The sequence below is a fragment of the Cydia strobilella genome, chromosome 19 (genome assembly GCF_947568885.1).
Source record: "Cydia strobilella chromosome 19, ilCydStro3.1, whole genome shotgun sequence".
In the NCBI taxonomy this organism is placed as follows: Eukaryota; Metazoa; Arthropoda; class Insecta; order Lepidoptera; family Tortricidae; genus Cydia; species Cydia strobilella.
In genome coordinates this window covers 5665167-5684632 of record NC_086059.1, presented here as the reverse complement: position 1 = coordinate 5684632, position 19466 = coordinate 5665167, and the positions used below count along the sequence as shown (strand labels likewise).

At 41.8% G+C, this 19466-nt stretch overlaps 1 protein-coding gene across 2 annotated transcripts in view; it reads right to left on the bottom strand.

The window, feature by feature from the left end:
- Window positions 1-2788: 2788 nt before the first annotated feature.
- The window catches only part of LOC134750210 (tetratricopeptide repeat protein 28), a 109311-nt gene continuing 92633 nt past the window's right edge, over window positions 2789-19466 (bottom strand). Inside the window, exons 8-39 of one of the 2 annotated variants that reach the window (XM_063685341.1) lie at window positions 17994-18239; window positions 17420-17583; window positions 17064-17139; window positions 16725-16838; window positions 16024-16243; window positions 15226-15445; window positions 14587-14959; window positions 14056-14295; window positions 13502-13707; window positions 12929-13108; window positions 12415-12559; window positions 12027-12129; window positions 11618-11754; window positions 11338-11515; window positions 10870-10993; window positions 10404-10558; window positions 9968-10066; window positions 9507-9637; window positions 9284-9399; window positions 8884-9011; window positions 8363-8554; window positions 7963-8123; window positions 7318-7425; window positions 6933-7014; window positions 6723-6820; window positions 6234-6454; window positions 5813-5977; window positions 5273-5428; window positions 5040-5143; window positions 4649-4951; window positions 4433-4558; window positions 2789-4348 (exon numbers count right to left, since the gene is read on the bottom strand). In XM_063685341.1, the coding sequence (XP_063541411.1) occupies window positions 3159-4348; window positions 4433-4558; window positions 4649-4951; window positions 5040-5143; window positions 5273-5428; window positions 5813-5977; window positions 6234-6454; window positions 6723-6820; window positions 6933-7014; window positions 7318-7425; window positions 7963-8123; window positions 8363-8554; window positions 8884-9011; window positions 9284-9399; window positions 9507-9637; window positions 9968-10066; window positions 10404-10558; window positions 10870-10993; window positions 11338-11515; window positions 11618-11754; window positions 12027-12129; window positions 12415-12559; window positions 12929-13108; window positions 13502-13707; window positions 14056-14295; window positions 14587-14959; window positions 15226-15445; window positions 16024-16243; window positions 16725-16838; window positions 17064-17139; window positions 17420-17583; window positions 17994-18239 (6261 nt within the window). In that variant the 3' untranslated portion in view covers window positions 2789-3158. The remainder of the gene's footprint in view (window positions 4349-4432; window positions 4559-4648; window positions 4952-5039; window positions 5144-5272; window positions 5429-5812; window positions 5978-6233; window positions 6455-6722; window positions 6821-6932; window positions 7015-7317; window positions 7426-7962; window positions 8124-8362; window positions 8555-8883; window positions 9012-9283; window positions 9400-9506; window positions 9638-9967; window positions 10067-10403; window positions 10559-10869; window positions 10994-11337; window positions 11516-11617; window positions 11755-12026; window positions 12130-12414; window positions 12560-12928; window positions 13109-13501; window positions 13708-14055; window positions 14296-14586; window positions 14960-15225; window positions 15446-16023; window positions 16244-16724; window positions 16839-17063; window positions 17140-17419; window positions 17584-17993; window positions 18240-19466) is intronic. The other variant, XM_063685342.1, reaches the window with a different exon arrangement.

The window sequence follows — 19466 nt, the reverse complement described above, 5'->3', positions numbered from 1 at the left end:
CAGGAAAGCTAGTGAGTTAGGGCCTTTTAAATGGGCCTTACGGCAAAGCAGCCGAAGCCATGAAGCCGTGATGTCCCATTTAAAAGGAATCACCACCATCATTTGTATCACCGAATTAGGCGTGTCACGGTGTCACCAAATAATGCGAGTTTACCGTAGTCAAACTAGTCAATTATTTAAGAGTCCCCGGCAAGCTCGGCCGAATTTCACCTTCCCATACAAACGGAGTTTCGTTCTTATTTTAAAACTACGTGTTGGATTGTAATGAAACTTTGCGCATACAATGGCATGAGGTATATCTAGGCCTGTAATTAGTTTATATAGCTCTAGCAAGTCTAGCATATAAAACAAACGAAATAGAGCAAAAACAAGTTTTGTATGAAAAACATATATTCGCTGTATTTTTTTACTATTGTAGGCAGCAGGTTCAGAAACCTGCATTAACTAATTACAGACTTATTATTGTCCTATTGTAAGTACAAATTTTCAGAGCAATCTAGCTAGTAGTTTTAAAATGAGAGCGTGTAACTACGTATGGAGTACCGAGCTTGCCGGAGAGTGTATTTGGTAAGCAAAGTTCAACATTTTGCGTTGCGTTCACCTGACTGCACCGCCCTTTTACGGTTTACCTAAACATACCTATCACGAATTAAATATGTTATTGGCTACTGTAGTTGCTTCTTTGATCGGGGAAACAGTTGTGGAGTGTAAAGTAGGTATCTACCTAATGCCGTGTTATCGCTTATCCGCTTAGGCCATTAGTCTTGTATTTGTAACTTGCTTCTAAAAGCACTTAACATAACGGAAATTCATAAATAATATAACGATACGGATCTACGCTGACGAAAACCGTTTAGGTAAAAATCTACATCCGTTTCGACTCGTAAATATAGTCATGTCATGAGTCTAATTAAAAGCTAAGTTTCCAGCATCCTAGGTAGCAAAGTGACGTCAGCGACCGCATAATGACGTAATTACGACATCATTATGACGTCGCTGACGTCATTATGACGTATAAATGCTACCTGGGATCAAATTCGAGGAATTACCTGATCCTAAAGGAATTAAGAGTAGGTAAGCAAGAGTATAAGAAGTCGCGATACAAAGTTGCCTGGAAGCTGGAAGAGATCGCGTTTTAGCGATAAGACAGCCTGTTGTTGCCTAGTCATATTTTTTTCTTCAATTTCTTTGTAATTTTACATGTAGGTAACAGGTATAGTCTTCATCTTCTCAAATGATTGTTACGCTTAAGACGGTTAAAATCTGTTAAACAAAAGCCATTGTCTCTTTTAGGCGAGCGGTTGGCCATTGTGTGTCATTGTGTGTGAGCGCCGCACGCCAACAGACAATGTTACACAAAGGCCGACCGCTCGCTCAAAAGAGACAATGGCTTTTGTTTAACAGATTACCGTCTTAAGCGTAACAATCATTTGAGAAGATGAAGACTACACCTAATGTTATTGGTTCAATGTTAGTGGTTTTCAAAGCTGGGTCCAACTGTCCGACTGACGTTCCCCCTGTGTGTCTCAATGGAGCACCCTTGAAGCGCGTCTACAAATTTAAATACTTGGGTCACTTGCTGACCGACGATCTGGTTGACGACTCTGACATTGAAAGGGAACGGAGAGCATTGTCAGTTCGTGCCAATATGATAGCCCGCAGGTTTGCCAGTTGCTCGCATAACGTAAAAGTCACACTGTTCCGTGCATATTGCACAACTTTCTACACGTGCAGCCTGTGGGTTAAGTATACACAAAGGGCATACAACGCTCTCCGTGTTCAATACAATGACGCCTTTAGGGCGCTGCTGCGGCTGCCGCGGTTTTGCAGCGCCTCGTGTATGTTCGCTGACGCGCGCGTGGAGTGCTTTTACGCTACTATGCGCAAGAGGGCTATGTCAGCAGCCCGCCGCGCGCGCGCCAGCGGAAGCGCCCTACTAGCGGTCGTCGCAGATCGAGTTGACTCCATTTGTGAGGCACTGGTTGTCAATGCACGCACCAGTGTCTCAAAAATGGTTTAAATAATAAGTCTTGTATAGGTATTAATTAATTTATGAGGGACATTGTTACTTATTTTTACGCGACCATGACATTCGATTTAAATTTAGTTTATTTGAAATTCTATATGAATCATGTTTTATTTATTAGTTAATTTTTATTCTTTTATTTTTGACATGTTTACGTAACTTAGTTAATATTTTAGTAATACATATTTTAATTATTTTAATTTTGTATTTTAATTTTAATACATTTTTATGTTTCAAAGCTTTTATTGCTTGTGTGCTTGGGCCATGTTGCTTGAATTAAATGAATACAATACAATAAAGAATATTTACTTCCTTACTTACTTTCTTACATAAATTTTACGCGTTAGCAAACATGTCCATTGTCAATTGTTATCGCACCGCACCAAAATCATGGCATGCTTCAATGCTTCAAAAATTTGGCTTGGCACCGGCACCCGACTTCAAACATATCAGTTGGTAACGCATATAAAGGATAATATTTTATTTTATCCTTTTTAGTCGGTTTTCGTGTCAAGTTACCGATCAATTAATTGCGAATCAATTAACATTATCAGATTACGATAATTATTGTTTTTGATAGTCACTTGATAGTAGTAGGTAATTACTAATTGTGTTGAATTTTATTACATCGACTTAGTAGGAACTAGATCTCTGCACACTTCGTCTGCGTGGAATGATGATGATAATTCCTCGGTGGTTTTGGGTAGGCACTATTTAAACAAAGATGTTAATATTCAATACGTTTATGATCAATTGTGACACATTACTTAAATGTTTACTGTATATACAATGGCAAGGTTTATTTCAGAGTACTAGTATAACTACCTATAACATCAATAACAGAAATAAGTAGAAGAGTTGAAATAAATACTAACGCTAGAGGATACCTACGATACTTGTGGTACTTAAGATGTAAAATCATTATTTTATATAGTATAGAACGATATAAAAATATAACTAATTAAACAAATAAAGTGCTTACTTACAAATTAACCATAAACATATAATAATTGCTTGAGCATTCAAAGTATTTTACAGCCTGTTAACTAAATTAAACTAATTGCAATAACTACATTCACTTTTTACACTAATAATGAGTACAAAGGAATCGAAACATTTCACTCACATTTAGTTATTTCGGTGGGAAATCAAGCGTCGTATACGCAGGTCTCGTTTTGGGCACTGGAGGCCTGCGCGGGCGCGGGTGCGTCTTGCCGCCCTCCGTCGGCGCGGGGGCGCCCCCCTCGCCCTCCTCCGGCAAGTACGGCGCGCGGGGACTCAGCACCAACGCCTTATACGAAGAATGGGAATCCGCTATACTCCTGCCGTCCCCTTCGTCTCTCCGAGACATCTCTGAGAAGGGAGACACGGATCTCTTTTCCATTGTGCTCGGCCCCGCTGCCTCCTCTTTCGGCTTTAACTCATATGCGTTCTCTTCCTTCCTCTTCGGTTCGACCTCTTTCTTGAATTTGTTCTGACGTTCAATTATTTCAGCAGTAGTCAGATCCGATCCCTGGACGTCTGTTTCTAAAGGCAGCGCCGATAGCCACGGCCTTGAAGAGTTATTGATGCACCATCGCTCCTCGTTTTCGCTCGTGTCACCCAGAAGGCCAAGCTTTTCTAAGTTTTGCAAAAGTAGATTCTCACTGGAGCTGGCCGCTCTCATCTCTGTTTTTGAATCCTCTGCTAGCAGAAGCTCGGCTAGTGGAGGCGCGAGGCCTAGGCCAATATTCCTTTCGTGATATACCTCAGATATAGTCGGAGTCATTTCGCCACTCATATGACGAACCTGAGCCATGGACTCTCGGCTACTCGTTCCCATTTTAGGTCGCGGCACTCGCTTAGAGGAAGAGGGTTGACTCATTTCCCTCACCTGTTCAGTCTTATCTTCTTCAGAAGTTCTCCTAGGTTGTGCTGCAGCTAAATCGTAGAAAGCATCAAGGTATCTCGCATGGGAGTGATCAGGCCGTCTCCTTAGGACGGTGTCGTGGCCGGAGCTTTCCCAGTCGGAGTCGTCAGTTGAAGGCGGTCTTCTAGTGTAGAGGGTTCTGATTTTGGTTTGATGTGCGAGCGCAAGAGAGACGTCTCGCTGGGGAGCTGACGGGGCAGGCTGGGGCGCAACCGGTGGTGATGGCGTGAACGCCGCATCACTCTCGCCCCTGTACCGAGGTGGTGGAGGTGCCGGCGGGGGGGCAGTTCTGCCGTCCGGCTCGCCGCGTCCAACATCAGTGGAAGATGATGTGCCGCGTACATACATTGTGAAGGCCCCACCACAGGATCCGAGGGGCAATGGGGGTGGTGGCACTGATGATGCGCTTTCCTCTGCAAGGTAAAATAAAATGGATGTTAAAATTTTCTCAGAAGATAACTTTAAATTTCTGATATTTTATTGCATAGAATACTTACGGCGATGTTGCCTTGGTGGAGGTTCTCCATCAGAGTGCGGTTCTAAGTCTCCATCGTCGATAGACGCTAATGATTCCACACTCGAGCTGGACTCCAGACTGAGACTTCTTGGCGCTTCTTGCGTATCTGTTGAAGTGAATGTTATTTGTTGGATTAGTTGTATCTGTGATATGACAGATTTATTTGTTTACTAAGTCCAATGGACTATGTACTTACCGAATAGAGCAAGTAGCGCTTGAAGCACGAACTGTATATGTCTTCTGTTCGCCGCCTTCCCAGTTCGCAGAGTCACCTCATCCTGCCCAACTTCTGCAAGATCGAAGCCCAAAGACGCCAGTAATTCGTGGCATCCGTTCACTCGCCACAGTCTGACGTTAACAGCCACTTCGATCGTATCACTCTCAGAGTTCTTGACCGAAAACTGGGAGATCACGGAACGTATAACGCCGATTATGTCATCGGCAACGTCTCCGTTTGAAATGAGTTTTGATAGTGCTTGTAATGTTGTTGGAGATAGCCCTGAAAATAATCAATAGTTAATACGAATAGTACTAATAAGTATAGTAATAACAAGTTTTTTGTATTTAAAATTGCTCTTTTAACAAACCTAATAATGCCTGAAGACTAGCGGAGCACTGTGTAAGTCTTTCTTCCGGATCACTTTGAGGGAAGAATACGCTAGAAGGTATTCCATTGGCTGCTGGCTCGAACCTAATGAAAATAAAAGACATTGAAATAAGTTTTGCTAAAGAACTCAGTGTCAAGTTTATGATGATGTGGAAAATATAATGTAGGTTCAAATGATACTAAAAAGGTTCGTCAAAGAGTAAGTAAATATACCTAAACCCGACGCTCATCAACAGCTCTCTCCACCCAGCGGCCGTCCCTGCTTTGTTCTCTATGCTCTTCTGTGTCGTGTACATCGCGTTCTTCTGACCTCTCACTATTCTCTGTAGAGACTTCTCTACCAAGTGCAGGCAGACTCGTAAAGCATCCCTGTCAAGAAAATCCATCATTGACTCATACACAACTTTATAGTCAGGAGAATAAAATTATAAACTAAAATGGATATAAAAACCGAACCGGTGGCGGGAGGTGGACTTGGTCACTTTTTCTTTAGTGAATGATACCTATTTCAGTTTATAATTTATGTATAGTATTGTGACTACTTGAAAAAAAATATATATTTCATAAAATAATTTGATTTGTTCCCTAGTTGAGGAGAATAAAAGCTTGATAGGTCATTTTGAACACCTTGCCCGTTTAGTTAATTCTACTGCTGAGTTGCTGACTATTCCACGTATAACTCCCTCATCTTATCATCAATGCCACCTTGCTGCTGAGGCGGACCTTGGCTCCGAGTAATACTGTTGAACTCACCGGCACTTGTCAGGCGAGGCTAGTAGCTCGCACAGCGCCTGCCCCATCAGCGCCACCTTGTTACTAAGGCGGACGTTGGCTCCGAGCAGCACCTGCCCGGCCCAATGCGCGGGGTGTGCGAATAGCTTTGTGTGGCGGACCGTTTGCATGGCGTCGCCGAGGGCTCTGGGAATAAGAAGCGGAAATTATTAAAGCATCATCTCCTACCGTCGTGTCTTGGTGATACAATAAACCTTAAATAGTTAGTAACCTTGGAAGAGTTGGAAGAATACTCTCGGTCGAGAGTTTTATAAATGTAACTGCATCGAACATTGTTGACAAAGCAGCCAATGGAAGCTAATTATGAAATTTTAGAGGAGAAGAACATACCTACTCCCCTTCTGAAAGAAACGCAACATTACCATAAGACGCAACAACTTACTTGGCAACCCTGCTTCCCTGCAGCAGCGCCGAATACAACGCGCGATACAGAATCTTAGTGGCGGTGTCTTGCGGAGCCGGCCACAGTGTGAGCAGGATAGCCTGCGCCCCGGCCGCTAGGAGTGAGCGGCATAACGCTGACACGCCTTCGCCTGCTAGTGCGACGTCTTCGTTCTCTATGCCGAGGAGAGCTGCGCTGGATGGAGCGCAGGATATCACCACCTAATAAAAAATGTATTGAATTTAAAAATAGAATATATACATTGTTTGCAATCTATACATAACCACATTAGCTTTAGAAACAACAATTATTAAAATAAAGGAAATATAGAAAAGAATACTGCTTGCATTTTAGCCGCATATCGTCCGAGGCGGATACAATACAGTTCTATTGAAATATCCAAATTCGACGGATCAAGTCCATACAAGCAGAATACGGATTTAAAACTAACATGTTGAAATTTAAATATATGCTTTTAAGTATTCTTACCAATCTGGCAGTGATCTTCATGCTCATTATCTCTGAAGCTGTCAGCATGAACTCGGAGGCAGGTGGTAATTCCTCGTTACTCGATGTCATTTCAGCATCTGTAAAATGAATCGTAATTATATCATAATGTGTTTTGTCGTACTCACTTTTCCAGTAATATTTCAAAACTATCTAATTGTTTGAAATATGTCATATATTCACTTTACTTACTTTCTTCTTCGTTTTCAGTCGACGTGTCAGCTGCTCCGCTGCCTCCACTAGTGTTCAACAGACGTTTGGATTGAGAGTCAACCTAAGGAAAGAATTTATCGTAAGTTAAGATCCGTATATATATATACTTATTACACACTCTAAGGGCGGGTTGCACCAACCACACTTGACAGACTGATCAACATCACTCAGCAGAGAAAATTTAGCAGACGCTGTACAGGTGACAGAAGGTTTGGTGCAATAGACCCTAATACTGTTAGTATCTGTTTGTGTTAACTTCTACCATTTTCATGACTTCACATACCAGATCTTTTTCATTCACTACCGAAATAAACAAAAAGACTGTGTAAAATTTAGATTTAGTGACATTTAAAATATTGCTTACTACTTCGCCAGGACTCAGAACAATAGCAGGTGTCTTCCAACAGATGTGAGTGGCGAAATGTACACATTCGGCTTGGGGCAGTTGTGCCAATACAGCTTCTTTTGATGCCTGTTGAAGAAATACATATCAATAGCAATGTGTTGCAGATTCTGACTGAAGCTTGCGTGAAGTGGATAGGGCATAACAGGACCCTTTTGTTAATTGGTACCAACGAAATATAATAACATTAATAACTATAGAAGTCTGACTGAAATTGGAACTGTGCCGTGAGCGACTTAACTAGGTATATAGAATGTTATTTTAGCCAATGAACACTATTATTGATCACTCACAAGTATTCTTTTTAATAGCGGGAAATGGTGTACTTTTCCGGTTTAAAGCTTCTGGCGTGTTATATTTATGGAAAAGGGATAACTTTCTGTGATATGTGACACAAAGTGCCAGTCATATGGACAGTTTTTAGAAGTCAAAAATGTGTTGAGTTGAGAGCTTCGTAGTATATTCGGTCGCTCGAAATGTTAGACCTTTTATTTCGCAAGAGAGCGTCCGGCAATCGAAGAGGGGCCCTCCTGGTTACAGGCGTGAAGTGTTATTGTCAATGACAAGTTATTCATTTCGATTTAAACCAAAAGGTAGGCGACATACCTGATAGTCAGTGAGAGCCGAGACCCTCAGCATATCGGCAACCAATTCGGCCTCCTTCAGTTGTGCGTGCACGCCGGCCCAGCGCCCTCCGCCCACGCGTGGGCCGCCGACTACTAAGCAACGCATGCCCGCTTCTGCGTTGGAGGTTGAGGCTGTTGCACCTGGATAAATAACAACGGTGAAGTTGAGAAACAATAACGCAGCAATAATAATCTCACGATCTTAAGGATCGTAAGGAGTTCGACGCGTGACAAAGTTAGAAAAAAATGGGCGCCAGATTGAACTTTTTTCATTTATAGTCTGATCGTGTTCGTCGACCATCTTTGCGTCTCGTACCTCCTACATGTATGAGCTGATCAACGATTATGCTGGTAAAGGTGGGTTAGCAGCCGGTCCTTACCTCGCTCGTGGGGCCTGGCCCTGGGCCGGTGGTGTCGCAGCGGGCGCAGCGCGGGCGCCGCGAGCAGCGCGTAGCGCTCGCACAGCGGCTCCTCGGCGCCGCGCAGCGCGCCCCAAGGACACGCGTACAGCGCGCCCTCCACCACCAGCACCAGCTCGCGTCTACCGCCGCAGCCGCGCCGACCGTGGGATGCTGAAAAAAAAACAGTGGATTATTTACAAGTACTTAGATAAAGCAGGACACTTTTAAGCAATTTTTAATCAATAAAAAGCGAGATGGTTGAGAAAATTGCCGCACTACGAATTGCTCACGTGAGTGCCGATTGCAGCTATCATGGTACAGGGTTAACGTTATGGTTTCCATTGTACCTCATCTTTACGTAATATTAAAATTCAAGTTTGACAAAGTAAAGCTGACATGTATTAATTGTGAAGGAATGGCCCCACGTAGGGGCGATAAAGTAATTATATGTTTTAGGAGTTAGTTAATGCAGACGAATAAATGGTGAAACTGAAATATACCGTGGTTGTTATTGCAAGACGCCGGCAAGAGATCTTCGAAGGGAGCCAGAAGCATCTGGTACAGGGTGCTCAGACAAGCCGGTCCTTGCCACGATGGCTGCTTTTTGCGGGACCCGTGGACGCTGGATCTGAACAAATAATTATATATCATAGGTGTAAATACTGCTAATCTATATAATGCAGTCAAATCTGTGACTACTTTGGGAAGCGTGCTGAGACACCATGAGGATCTTGCGTTTCTGAATGAAGTTAGGCTGGCTAGCTCTCTAGCTGGCTTTACAATCACAACAGACCGATATTTTTGGATTAAGTGCGAAAATCAGAGCTCATAAGCATATTGTAATAGAGTAGTGCTATATTACGCAGAAGAACCCGAAAGAATAGGTAGAACTTTACAAACCTCGTTGATCCTTGTAGACTAGCAACAGATCCAGCGACGGATCCGCCGACCGATCCCACACTAAAGAGCGAGCTCAGTGAGTAATTCGACGAGTTCAGAAGATGATTGCGAGCAACCTGAAAAATATTAATAGTATATATGGGCGGGTAGTAGTATTGTAAAAGGAGATATTTATTAGCAAGTTACTTAACAACTGTATCAACAATAACAATAATAAATTTACCATTCTGGCGAGTCCTCCAGCAGGCAACTCCTCGGGCTCCCATTGGTCGTCGTTGTCGTTTCTACGCTCAGCGGACGTCTTCAGCCAAACCGACCATTCCGTTATACATCGTTCAAGTTTGCTGAGGCCACCTACAACACAAAAATGTAAAAACTAATTCTTGGATCAGCAATGAAATGGCGTTGATCATTTCAGCCAAAAAATGGCTACTGCTGGCAAAATATCTGCCCAAGAATCTTCACAACGACGCGAAGTTGACATCGGATGCAATGTAGAAAAAACAAAAGTGGATACACTTATGTTAGGGCGACTGTACTCGAATGTATGCTGCCTGAATTAAATTGTTACTTGTGATTTTTACCAGAGTGCGGGTAGATCTTGTTAGTTGTTGTAGCTTATATTTAAATAACAATAAATAAACAATAATATACCTCTAAGATACTTTACTCGAAATAACTTACCAGTATTCATATGCAAATCGTCAGGACTGATGTCAGGCAAACTGTTGTCGCTTTCTTCGGTTTCTTCGATCAGCGAAATTTGATGGAATCTTAGAATACCTAAAACCAAGGAAATTGGACATTAAGAATAATTCATTTGCATGTACTTTTTTAACATTAGACTCCAAAAGAATGAAGTGGTATCCAAATCGTCTGTATTTGTTAATAGAGAAATTATTCTTCTTTTGAACTTGAAAATCCAAATTCAAACCCATTTTCACGAGAACAGATTAAGATAGAGATAGAGAACAAAATAAAATTTATAAAGGATAAGACCAAATTTTTCAAAAATGTTTGAAGGCCACGTAAAAATTTTCTGATATAAACTTTTACGGATTACAAGGTTTGCCTTTTTAAGTTTACCTACATACTGTATAGATATCGTATCGTATCATACCCTTATGCGGCTGAAGCAGCCACGCGTAAAGCCGGCCAGCGGCCAGACTGTAGTACAAGACGGGGGCTTTTTGCTTGTTTACCACCTCCAGGACTTGGTCGATGTTGGCCGGACACCACGGCTCCGGGGTTTTGATTGCCTCTTCTGCGAGGCTTCTACAGAATAAAAGGTTCATGATTAAAAGTATAAGAAGTAATTGAAACAAATTAAAAACAATTCAGGTAGACCAAGAATATTTACTCCAAGTTGAAATTTATATAATTAATTAAATATGATAGTTCAGTGTAGGCTTCGACGGATTACTCCGTTGTTTCTGTTCAATAAATTCACATATTACATTTAATCTGAAGATGGATCTAGAAATAATACCTTGAAGTCTTCGGCATCTTTGAGAAGAGGTGAGGTTTAGTATGCAAAAAGCTTGAGTGAGTTCTGATTGAGAATGTCATAAAATCACAAAAAGTACCTTTGCACGGCATGCAGATCCAAGTTGGTTATGTTCAATGAGCTCTGCTTCTCTCCGACAGTGTCCAACGCTCGGCAGCGGCCGCGTTCCGCAACCACTAGAGCCTCCGAGTGACGTCCCAATTCTAAAGACAAAATAAACATCACAATTTGAAACAGAAGTCATATAGTTAGTGTATAGTTACGAAGAAAAAACTGACCGAGGCGCCCAATTACAATACCCAGGGCTGGACCAAATATATAAATAAATCAAAAATTGTTTCCTAGTTTAAATACAAACCAAGATCACACGCCGGCGAAACAAGCTAACTGGGATAGACTAAGCTTAGAAATAATTTTACCGATAAATATCGTTAAATTGGCTGCGGAACCCTAAAAAAGGTCTACGCAGATGTCATACTACGTCGTTAGTTCCAGAGTCGTCAGTTTTTTCGTTAAAAACTAAAAAATAAAAGTACGAGTGACTTACCCACAAGCACCCGCTGCAAGGCGTGTTGCGTGGAAGTGTAGAGCGCCGTGATCTTCTTGCTCCTGTGCTTTTCGCTGCCCGACTCGAGCACCCTGAGTGCAGCGTGCAGCTGCTCTTTGGCTTCTTCTAGCTCGCCTGAAGCCCACAGTGCGAAGCCCAGTCTGTGGCGGACTCGAGCCTGAAAAACACGTTCATTTTATTCACGTTTTCTTAAAAGGTGAATCGTAATCCACTTATCTAAAGGCCAACTCTTACATGCTACTTTATATCGTTAGCGTACCTCTTCATCAACATCAGCTAAGCCTTCAGTAGCTGCTAGCGCTTGCCTCAAGTAAGAGACGGCACTGCCACACGCTCCCATGGCGAGGTGAGCTCGTCCCAAATCTGCCAACGCTTGAGCTCGGCCTCGCGTGTCTCCTGTAAACATAGAAACTGTTACGGTTTCTGACACAATTTTTTTGTAGATGAGCAAGAGCAGCAACAATTTAATTCTGACAAGGCACCAATTTAGTACGAAGGTCTCAACAGCTGCCATAAAATTAGGCTAAAGGAGGATGCCGACAGCAGGTAGGTTATCCTGGTAAATAAATATCTCCAGCATACATCGCTTTCTGACGCTTTTCAATATTTAGCACAACTTTTAAATAACAATTAGATCTTAAAAGTATGTTAATATTGCTGATAATAACCTGCAGCAGTGGCATGCCGTAGTCTGGACTCATGCCAACGAGCGGCCTCCGCGTGAGCACCCATCGAAGCATGCGCCGCACCCAGTCCGCCACACGCGCGAGCCTGAAGACAAACGGTACTTATTCCATTACAAATTAAATATAAATCAGCACTATCAGTTGGACTAGAAGCCCTACTTAACTACTACTTACTTTTTTTAAACTTTTTATTTACTTATGAATCTCGATGGTCTATTTGAAGTAGCTTTCCGACTGGCCACAAGGAAGCGAGTAGCAATCGACTTATTCTCGTCTCACGCAAGAAGCGACGTGCTTCTAACAACATCTGTCGGTAGCAATGGTTTCCAATTGTCGAGAGAGTTCCACTTCTATTAGAAAGGTCCTGTACCTGCAGATGCGTGAGCCCTAGTCTATGAGCCAGTTCCAGTTCAGCTCGGTGATGTCGAACGGATGCAGCGTGGTCGCCTAGTGCGTGCTGTGCCACGCCCAGAGAGTGGCACGCTTCGGCTTCCATTATTTGGTTGTTTAGCTCCCTGTAACGATAAAAATATCAATGTAAACCATTCGCCAGGTGCATATGCCAGGTCGTGGTCTCCCATTGACGTCGTATGTTGCTAACAGCGTTGTATGAGGAAATTCGTCAATAAGGCCTGAACAACATAAGGCATTATCAACCGCCAAATAGTGAATTAAGAGTGAACATTAGCGAGTGAGTATTCTAGTTTGGGAGTAAGACAACCGATAAAATTTTGCAACTTGGTTATTCTTCAGGTTGGAAAACGCACACAAATATTACTGCAGATTGTACCAATCCAACGCAACTTCGCAACTTACGCTTGAAATCTAATGACTTTTATAATTATAAAGCATTTGGGATCAAAGAATATGTAATTTAAGCTTACTTGGCAATGTTCTTCTGATGCTCCAAGCACGAAACGGCCTGCTCCAGATTGTTGAGAGCGATGTGCAGCGCGCCCAACTCGCCGTACGCCTGTGCCTTGGCCTCCGGCATGCCCAGCTCGTGGGACACCACAAGACGCTTTTCCAGACAGACTAGCGCTTGCTGGAGATTACCAACCGATCTGAAATGTTCATGAAAACGAGTATTAATAAATAGTCTGTTTTATAATTCTCAAAGACTATAGTTTTGATACTATCTTTTTATGAATGTTTTTATAATAAAATTGTAAATACGAGAAACTGAACCCCTTGTATGTAAGGCAGAACGTACGCTAAGGTACTCGTACGCTGTTATTGAACGAGTACCTTTATGCTTATGAGTAAGAATGACATTTGTTCGAATGAAGAAAAATAAATTGTTTGTTTGTTGTTGTTGTTTTCCGATACAACTGTCGGAAAACAACAACCCCAACGGGTTAAACGGTTTTTTATGCATTTGAAAGTAACATTACTGCTGGTGATATGGGAAGTCAAATAATAAGGATTATGCAAAATTGTTATCCATTATCACTTACTTGTGACTTAGCCCCAAGCCTCTATACGCCCTTTCCTGCTCCCGCGAGTTGTCCAGCTTTAAGGCAGCAGTCAAGTGCTGTTCATGATATTTGGCCGCCTCGTCCGGGTCGCCAAGAGCGTCGTAGCAGTCACCGAGAGAGCCTAGCGCTCGAGCCTTATCTAGTTGGCAGGTTGGGGAGTTCACTCGTTCTAGGATGGCTAGTTGCTGTAAGAAAAACGTAAGAGTGAACCGGGGAACCCAAAGCCGACTAAATGGTTTCCGGATAATAGAACTACAAATCGATTCATAAAAAACTGTCACGAGCTGTTCTGCAAGCGTGGCACTGAAGCCGGCTCTTGACTAATTATTAAACAAACGCGGAAAACAAAGATTCGTAATTTTCGAATCTTCAAACCATTGTTAAATAACTGAAAAGTGACAAATGACTGCTTATTTCGATCATGAGGACTGGAAAACCAAAAGTGACAAATCATTGCTTTCCACGACTGTGAGAATTGAAAAACTAAATGGCCTGCATTGAGAGTTGCTCCTAATCAACTTAAAGAATATTACCTGTTCTAAATATCCAATAGCATCCTCATAATGTCCCATGTTAAGCTTCGCAATGCCCAAGTTGCCGTAAGCCTGTGCTTCCAGAGCACAGTCCTGCAGCTCTTGTGCCCTCTCTAGTTGTTCCCTATAGCATCGTGCTGCGTGCGAGTAGTGACCTAAGGCCATGTGGACGGCTCCTAAGTGGGAGTGGGCCCTGGCTTCTCCTGCTGAGTCGCCGGCTTCTTGGCGAAGAGTTAGTTCCTGTAGTAAATCAAAACATGATTATTATTCTACCAAAGATCGATTAATTTAAAGCACAGAAGAGAAAAACTAACGAATGACTTTGTTGGTCACATACAACATGACAGCTTTCTAAAAAAAACAAAAGGAGAACAAGAAAGGCAGATTGAGGCGAAGAATAAAGTCATGATGTACCAAATAGACAAAAGAAAATGATTGAAATTGTAGCTGATAAAGAAACTGGGTTACACGCTACGTTAGAGAGTAGCACAATTTAAGATAAGGACAGTTCTAAAGTAACATTTGCTGTACCTGTGTATGATGTCCCAACGCCGCATCAAGCCTCCTTTGTAGCCTTCTAGCCAGCCCAAGAGCTCCGCAAGCCGCCGCCTCCAAAGACCGATCCCTTGCCTGTCTCGCGAACCCGAGCTGCCTCTGATACATCTTAACAGCTTCTTCAACATCTCCCATCTTAATCAACACATCCCCGATGTTCCCCAATGCTCTGAACTTGCCCTGTAAATGCTGGGTCATATGCGCGATGGCAAGGAAATACTTTTGGCATTCTAACGCGGTTTCTAAGTTGCCCAGGGCGAGATGGGCTAGGCCGAGGTTGCAGTATGCTCTGCCCATGTTCATTTTGTCTTGAAGATCTTTGGCTAGTGAGAGGTCTTGGTCGTAATATCTGCAAGAACAGAATAAGTAGGTATATAATTAGGGAGAGAGAGAGAGAAAATACGTGGAGGAAACGTAACAGGTCTAAATTTGCAATTAGAAGAATTTTAGTGTATGTAATGTACATTGTACCGTGATGTCGATTGTACCCATCAGAATGGAATAGAAAGGACATTTTTTGTGCCTGTAAATGTCATTAGTTACTATTGGTTTTTGTATGTATTGTGTGATATACATTAGACATTTGTTAATCAAAGGTTTCTGAATATAACTTACCTAACAGCCTCTCTATAATTTCCCAGACAATAATGCGCATAGCCGAGAAAATGGCAAGCCTTGGCCTCCGCAGTGACATCTCCGAGCTCCTGTGACAGCATCAGGTGCTGTTCGTAGTACGGGACGGCTTGGGCGAACTCCCCGCGGGAGGAGAGGCAGTTGCCGAGGTTGAGGAGCGCGCACGCTTCGCCTGCTGCGTCTTTTAGTTCGCGGGCTATGCCTGAAATTGATAAAAAGTAATGTTTACTAAAGTTCTGAAAAAGTAAGTACTTGAGATGAAAAGTGTCAATTTAGGACATGACCGCAGATCTGAACTATCACTACTTTCTACAAACAAATGATCCTTGCACGTCTGTAGCCCCTTGACCCGTCATAGACGAATGCCGTGAATTAGATCTGGAAATCTGTAGGCATAGGCAAGGCTAGTATTTGTGTGATCGATAACAGTTAGCTACAATATGATGAAAAATACCTACTTTGTTTTGTAATTACAACGTGATGTTGCACCGCCTACAAGTTATCTGCTTTGCCCGAAGGTTGACTGGTAGAGAATGCCTTGTAGCATTAAGTCCGCCTTTTGTACATTTGTATTTTCTTTTGTGCAATAAAGATTAAATAAATAAATGATTGTCTGAATAGAATAAACATCCGACAATCAACAATTACACCAGAAAATAACGTTTGTTCTTTTGAACCATTACAATCTGCGCTCGAATTCTGTGGAATTATCGTTTGTTCTCCCGTTCACCCCTCCGCTATATGCACGGCGCGCGTAACGAACGTTCAAAATGTACTCACCTAAATGTGCTCTGTAATGAAACAAGGCCATATCATGCGCCCCGAGTGCCTGGTACGCCACAGCCAAGTTCCCATGAGTCGACGCCTCGGAGCTCCTATCATGGACTTCCTTAGAGATTGTCAGCTCCTGCTTGTGGTACTTGATGGCTTGCTCGTAGAAGCCAGCTGCTGAGTAGGCGTTCCCGATGTTACCGTAGGCGCGGCCCATGCCTGCTTTATCCTGATTAATCACAAAATGGGGTCAATTTACGATTTAGGTACCTTTAGGCATAATTTTGTACAGACGGTGTATTTTCATATGCATAATGGGTATTTATTCCCTATAGCTTACTGTACAGGTACTGCAGACAAAAATGCAAAGGTATGAAACTAAACCATGCCATGTCTTTAACACGTTTTGTCATCATAATATCATGATCAGCGTTGTACATTTCTATGTAAGGCGATGTGGCTTATTGCATCACCATGCTGAGCCAGCGTCTTATCTCTGCCACGACACATGGCTTCATTATGTAGGTAATATTTTTAGTATGCATGCCTTTATCCTTTATTTTGTAATTTACTTTTTTGTTTGTATCTAATGTAAATCCCATGTAAGTTGTGGTTATGAATAGATAATTTATCTATCAGCACCAATATTTGTTATATTTAGAACAAGGCTAGCCCAATCAACGCATGTGGCAATTTCTAAATATTCTCACCTGCAACTGCCTGGCTATTGACAAATGTGCCTGGTGTAATTTTAGCGCCGCGTCATGTTCACCCAATAGCTGGTACACAATGCCCAAGTTAGAACATGCTCGGCCTTCCCCAACCTGTAAAAAGTATTGCACCATAAAAGTAAAATAACAATAACAATGAAATTACACAGAATAATAATAATATCGCTAAAAAGCGATATATTGCAGATAATATTTGGGAAGCCCGCAAAATAAAACCAAGCAGCAATGCCAGCAGTTATATATTATGGACAAAATTCTGGAGTCTAGATTTATAAAAGTAAATGCGTAAATTTTTAATAATTATATACGTAATAATACCTTATCTCTAGCAGCAAGCGCAACATCTAGCTGCCTTTCATGCCATTTCTTGGCTTGAGCGTAATCTCCTCCACATCTGTAATGTAATTAAGTACTTAAATTTATGGACCGACACTTACTAAAGCGACAATTGCACGGTTACATGGTTATTTCAGTATACAAAGCTCGTTTATAAGCATAATAATGTGGAATGACCTCCCTGTCGTGATTTTCTCGAGGGGCTGCAGTATGGGGTTCTTCAAAAAAGGAGTTTATAGGTTTTTAAACGACGGCAACGCACATGTAACCCCTGGAGTTGAAGACGTTCATTGATACCACCGACGTGGTATTAAAAAAAAAAGTAATAATGTAGATACCTCGCCGCATGTCCTAAACCAGCGTAGGCTCTGGCCTCAATAGCTCTGTCTCCTAGGTGCTGAGCGATCCGTAACACGTTCTCATGGTAGGCGATGGCTTGAGCGAAGTTCCGTCTGTAGTGGTATGAGGATCCTAGATTAGAGTATGCCCTTGCTTCTTCAACCTGTGTAAAAAAAAGTTTCGATTACACTACATATGCATGCCGAATGGTAAGTTAGAATAAAGAAATAACAAAACTATCATTATGTAACAACTTATTTATTTTTCAGTCTACATTACCTACACAAATCTCTTTAATACATGGGAATGGGAAAAAAAAATTGCTCTAAGGTCCGACTAATTCCACCAGCACTTGGCGTTTGCTACTAAAGTGTATTATCTCAACTTCAGGCAGGTGGACCAAGGCTGATATACGAAGTATTTGGTTTGCTTTTCTATCGAACTAGTTGTAGGCCACAGAGCAATGCCAGTGATTTTAGTTCCAAGATTACATAAAGTTCGCGCATAATTATGTGAATTTCACCTCACATACTTCAGTAAACACAGTAAGAGGTAGTCTATTTACTATCATACCTGATCGCCAAGTCTCCTAGCCAGCCTCAAATGCTGCGTATGGCAATCCACCGCAGAATCAAACTCTCCCATAGCCAGATACACAGCCCCAACATTCCCAATCTCCCTGGCCTCCTGCAGCCGGTCCCCCATCTGCTTCACCAGCTGGACGCATTGCTTGTGACTGGCTAGTGCGTTGGGGTAGTCGCCGATGGCCGTGTACACGTGGCCGAGAGACGTGAGGGCTGCAGCGGCGGCTTGGGTGTCCTGGAACAAAAAAATCATAGTTTTAATAATAGGAATTAGTAACGGAGCTCTACATATGTAAAGCCTCTATTATCACTACTAGTCTAATGGAATCTTTATTTACACAAAAACATAAAATTTAGGTGTTTGTTTGATTGTGTTGTTGATTTGTTCTGTTTTATTTTAAGTAAAAGAAACAACAGGTTCACGTGCGTTTTTTTAGATTTACAATATAAAATATATTAAAACGGGTCAATCACGTACATATTTTAAGTCGAAATTTGCTCGACATGTTTCGCTTTACACCGAGGAGAGCTCCATAACCGCGGTCGTGGAGTTGCAGCCTGCAATCTGCGTCGGTCCGCCAACGCGTGCTCCTGATGATGCTACTAGGTATGGAGTGAAACATGTCCAGCGATTTTCGACTTAGAATACGTGAGTGACATTTTAATATATTTAATGTATGTGTGTCCTACTCCTGTGTCTCACGGAAGTTTTACACAGGCACCGATAGATTTGTCTGCGTCCTTGGCCGTACAAAGTAAGACTATAAGTAGTATTAAGTAGCCAAACGCACATTAATTTCATCGATAACCTTTTAAACTTATGGCCTACGAACAATTAAGTTGCTCAATACAAGCGCGTTAAGCTTTGAAACTATTAGTCGCTTACAACAGGTAGCTTTCGTAATAGTTATTACATTCACGAATTGAATAGCCTATATTATGCGTGTGTAAGTACGCAGTAGATCAGAAAAGTACTAAAAGCAATTAAGTAATCAGTTTTAAGTACCGAAGCGCATGCAAATCATTGAAACAAAGCGCTATTATAAGTTAAAGTTTATAAATTTCCTTTGGCTGGTTCCTTATTTATTTTCCCTTTGTCAATAAAAAAATCCTAAGTTTAAAAATATCTGTAGGTACACAATAACACATAAAAATATTAAAAATTAAAACCAGCAGTTTTTATGCAAGACAGCATGCAAAAAGTTGTGCCACGTGCGTGTAAGAAAGAAGCTTACATTTTTTTTTGCCTAAATATGCTACTCGTATATAGGTAGTTGATTTTAAAAGCTTAGCGAATAAATATATGGAGCGGCAAACTAGACTTGCTGTAAATTAAGTAAGTCTATGTATTCTGTATCAAAACATTGTCACTTAGTAATTGCTGTTGATCGTTTCTTGGTAACGAAGGTTGTCAAAGTCCATAAACCATAGTGCTCAAGACTGACGGGACCAATAGATCCAT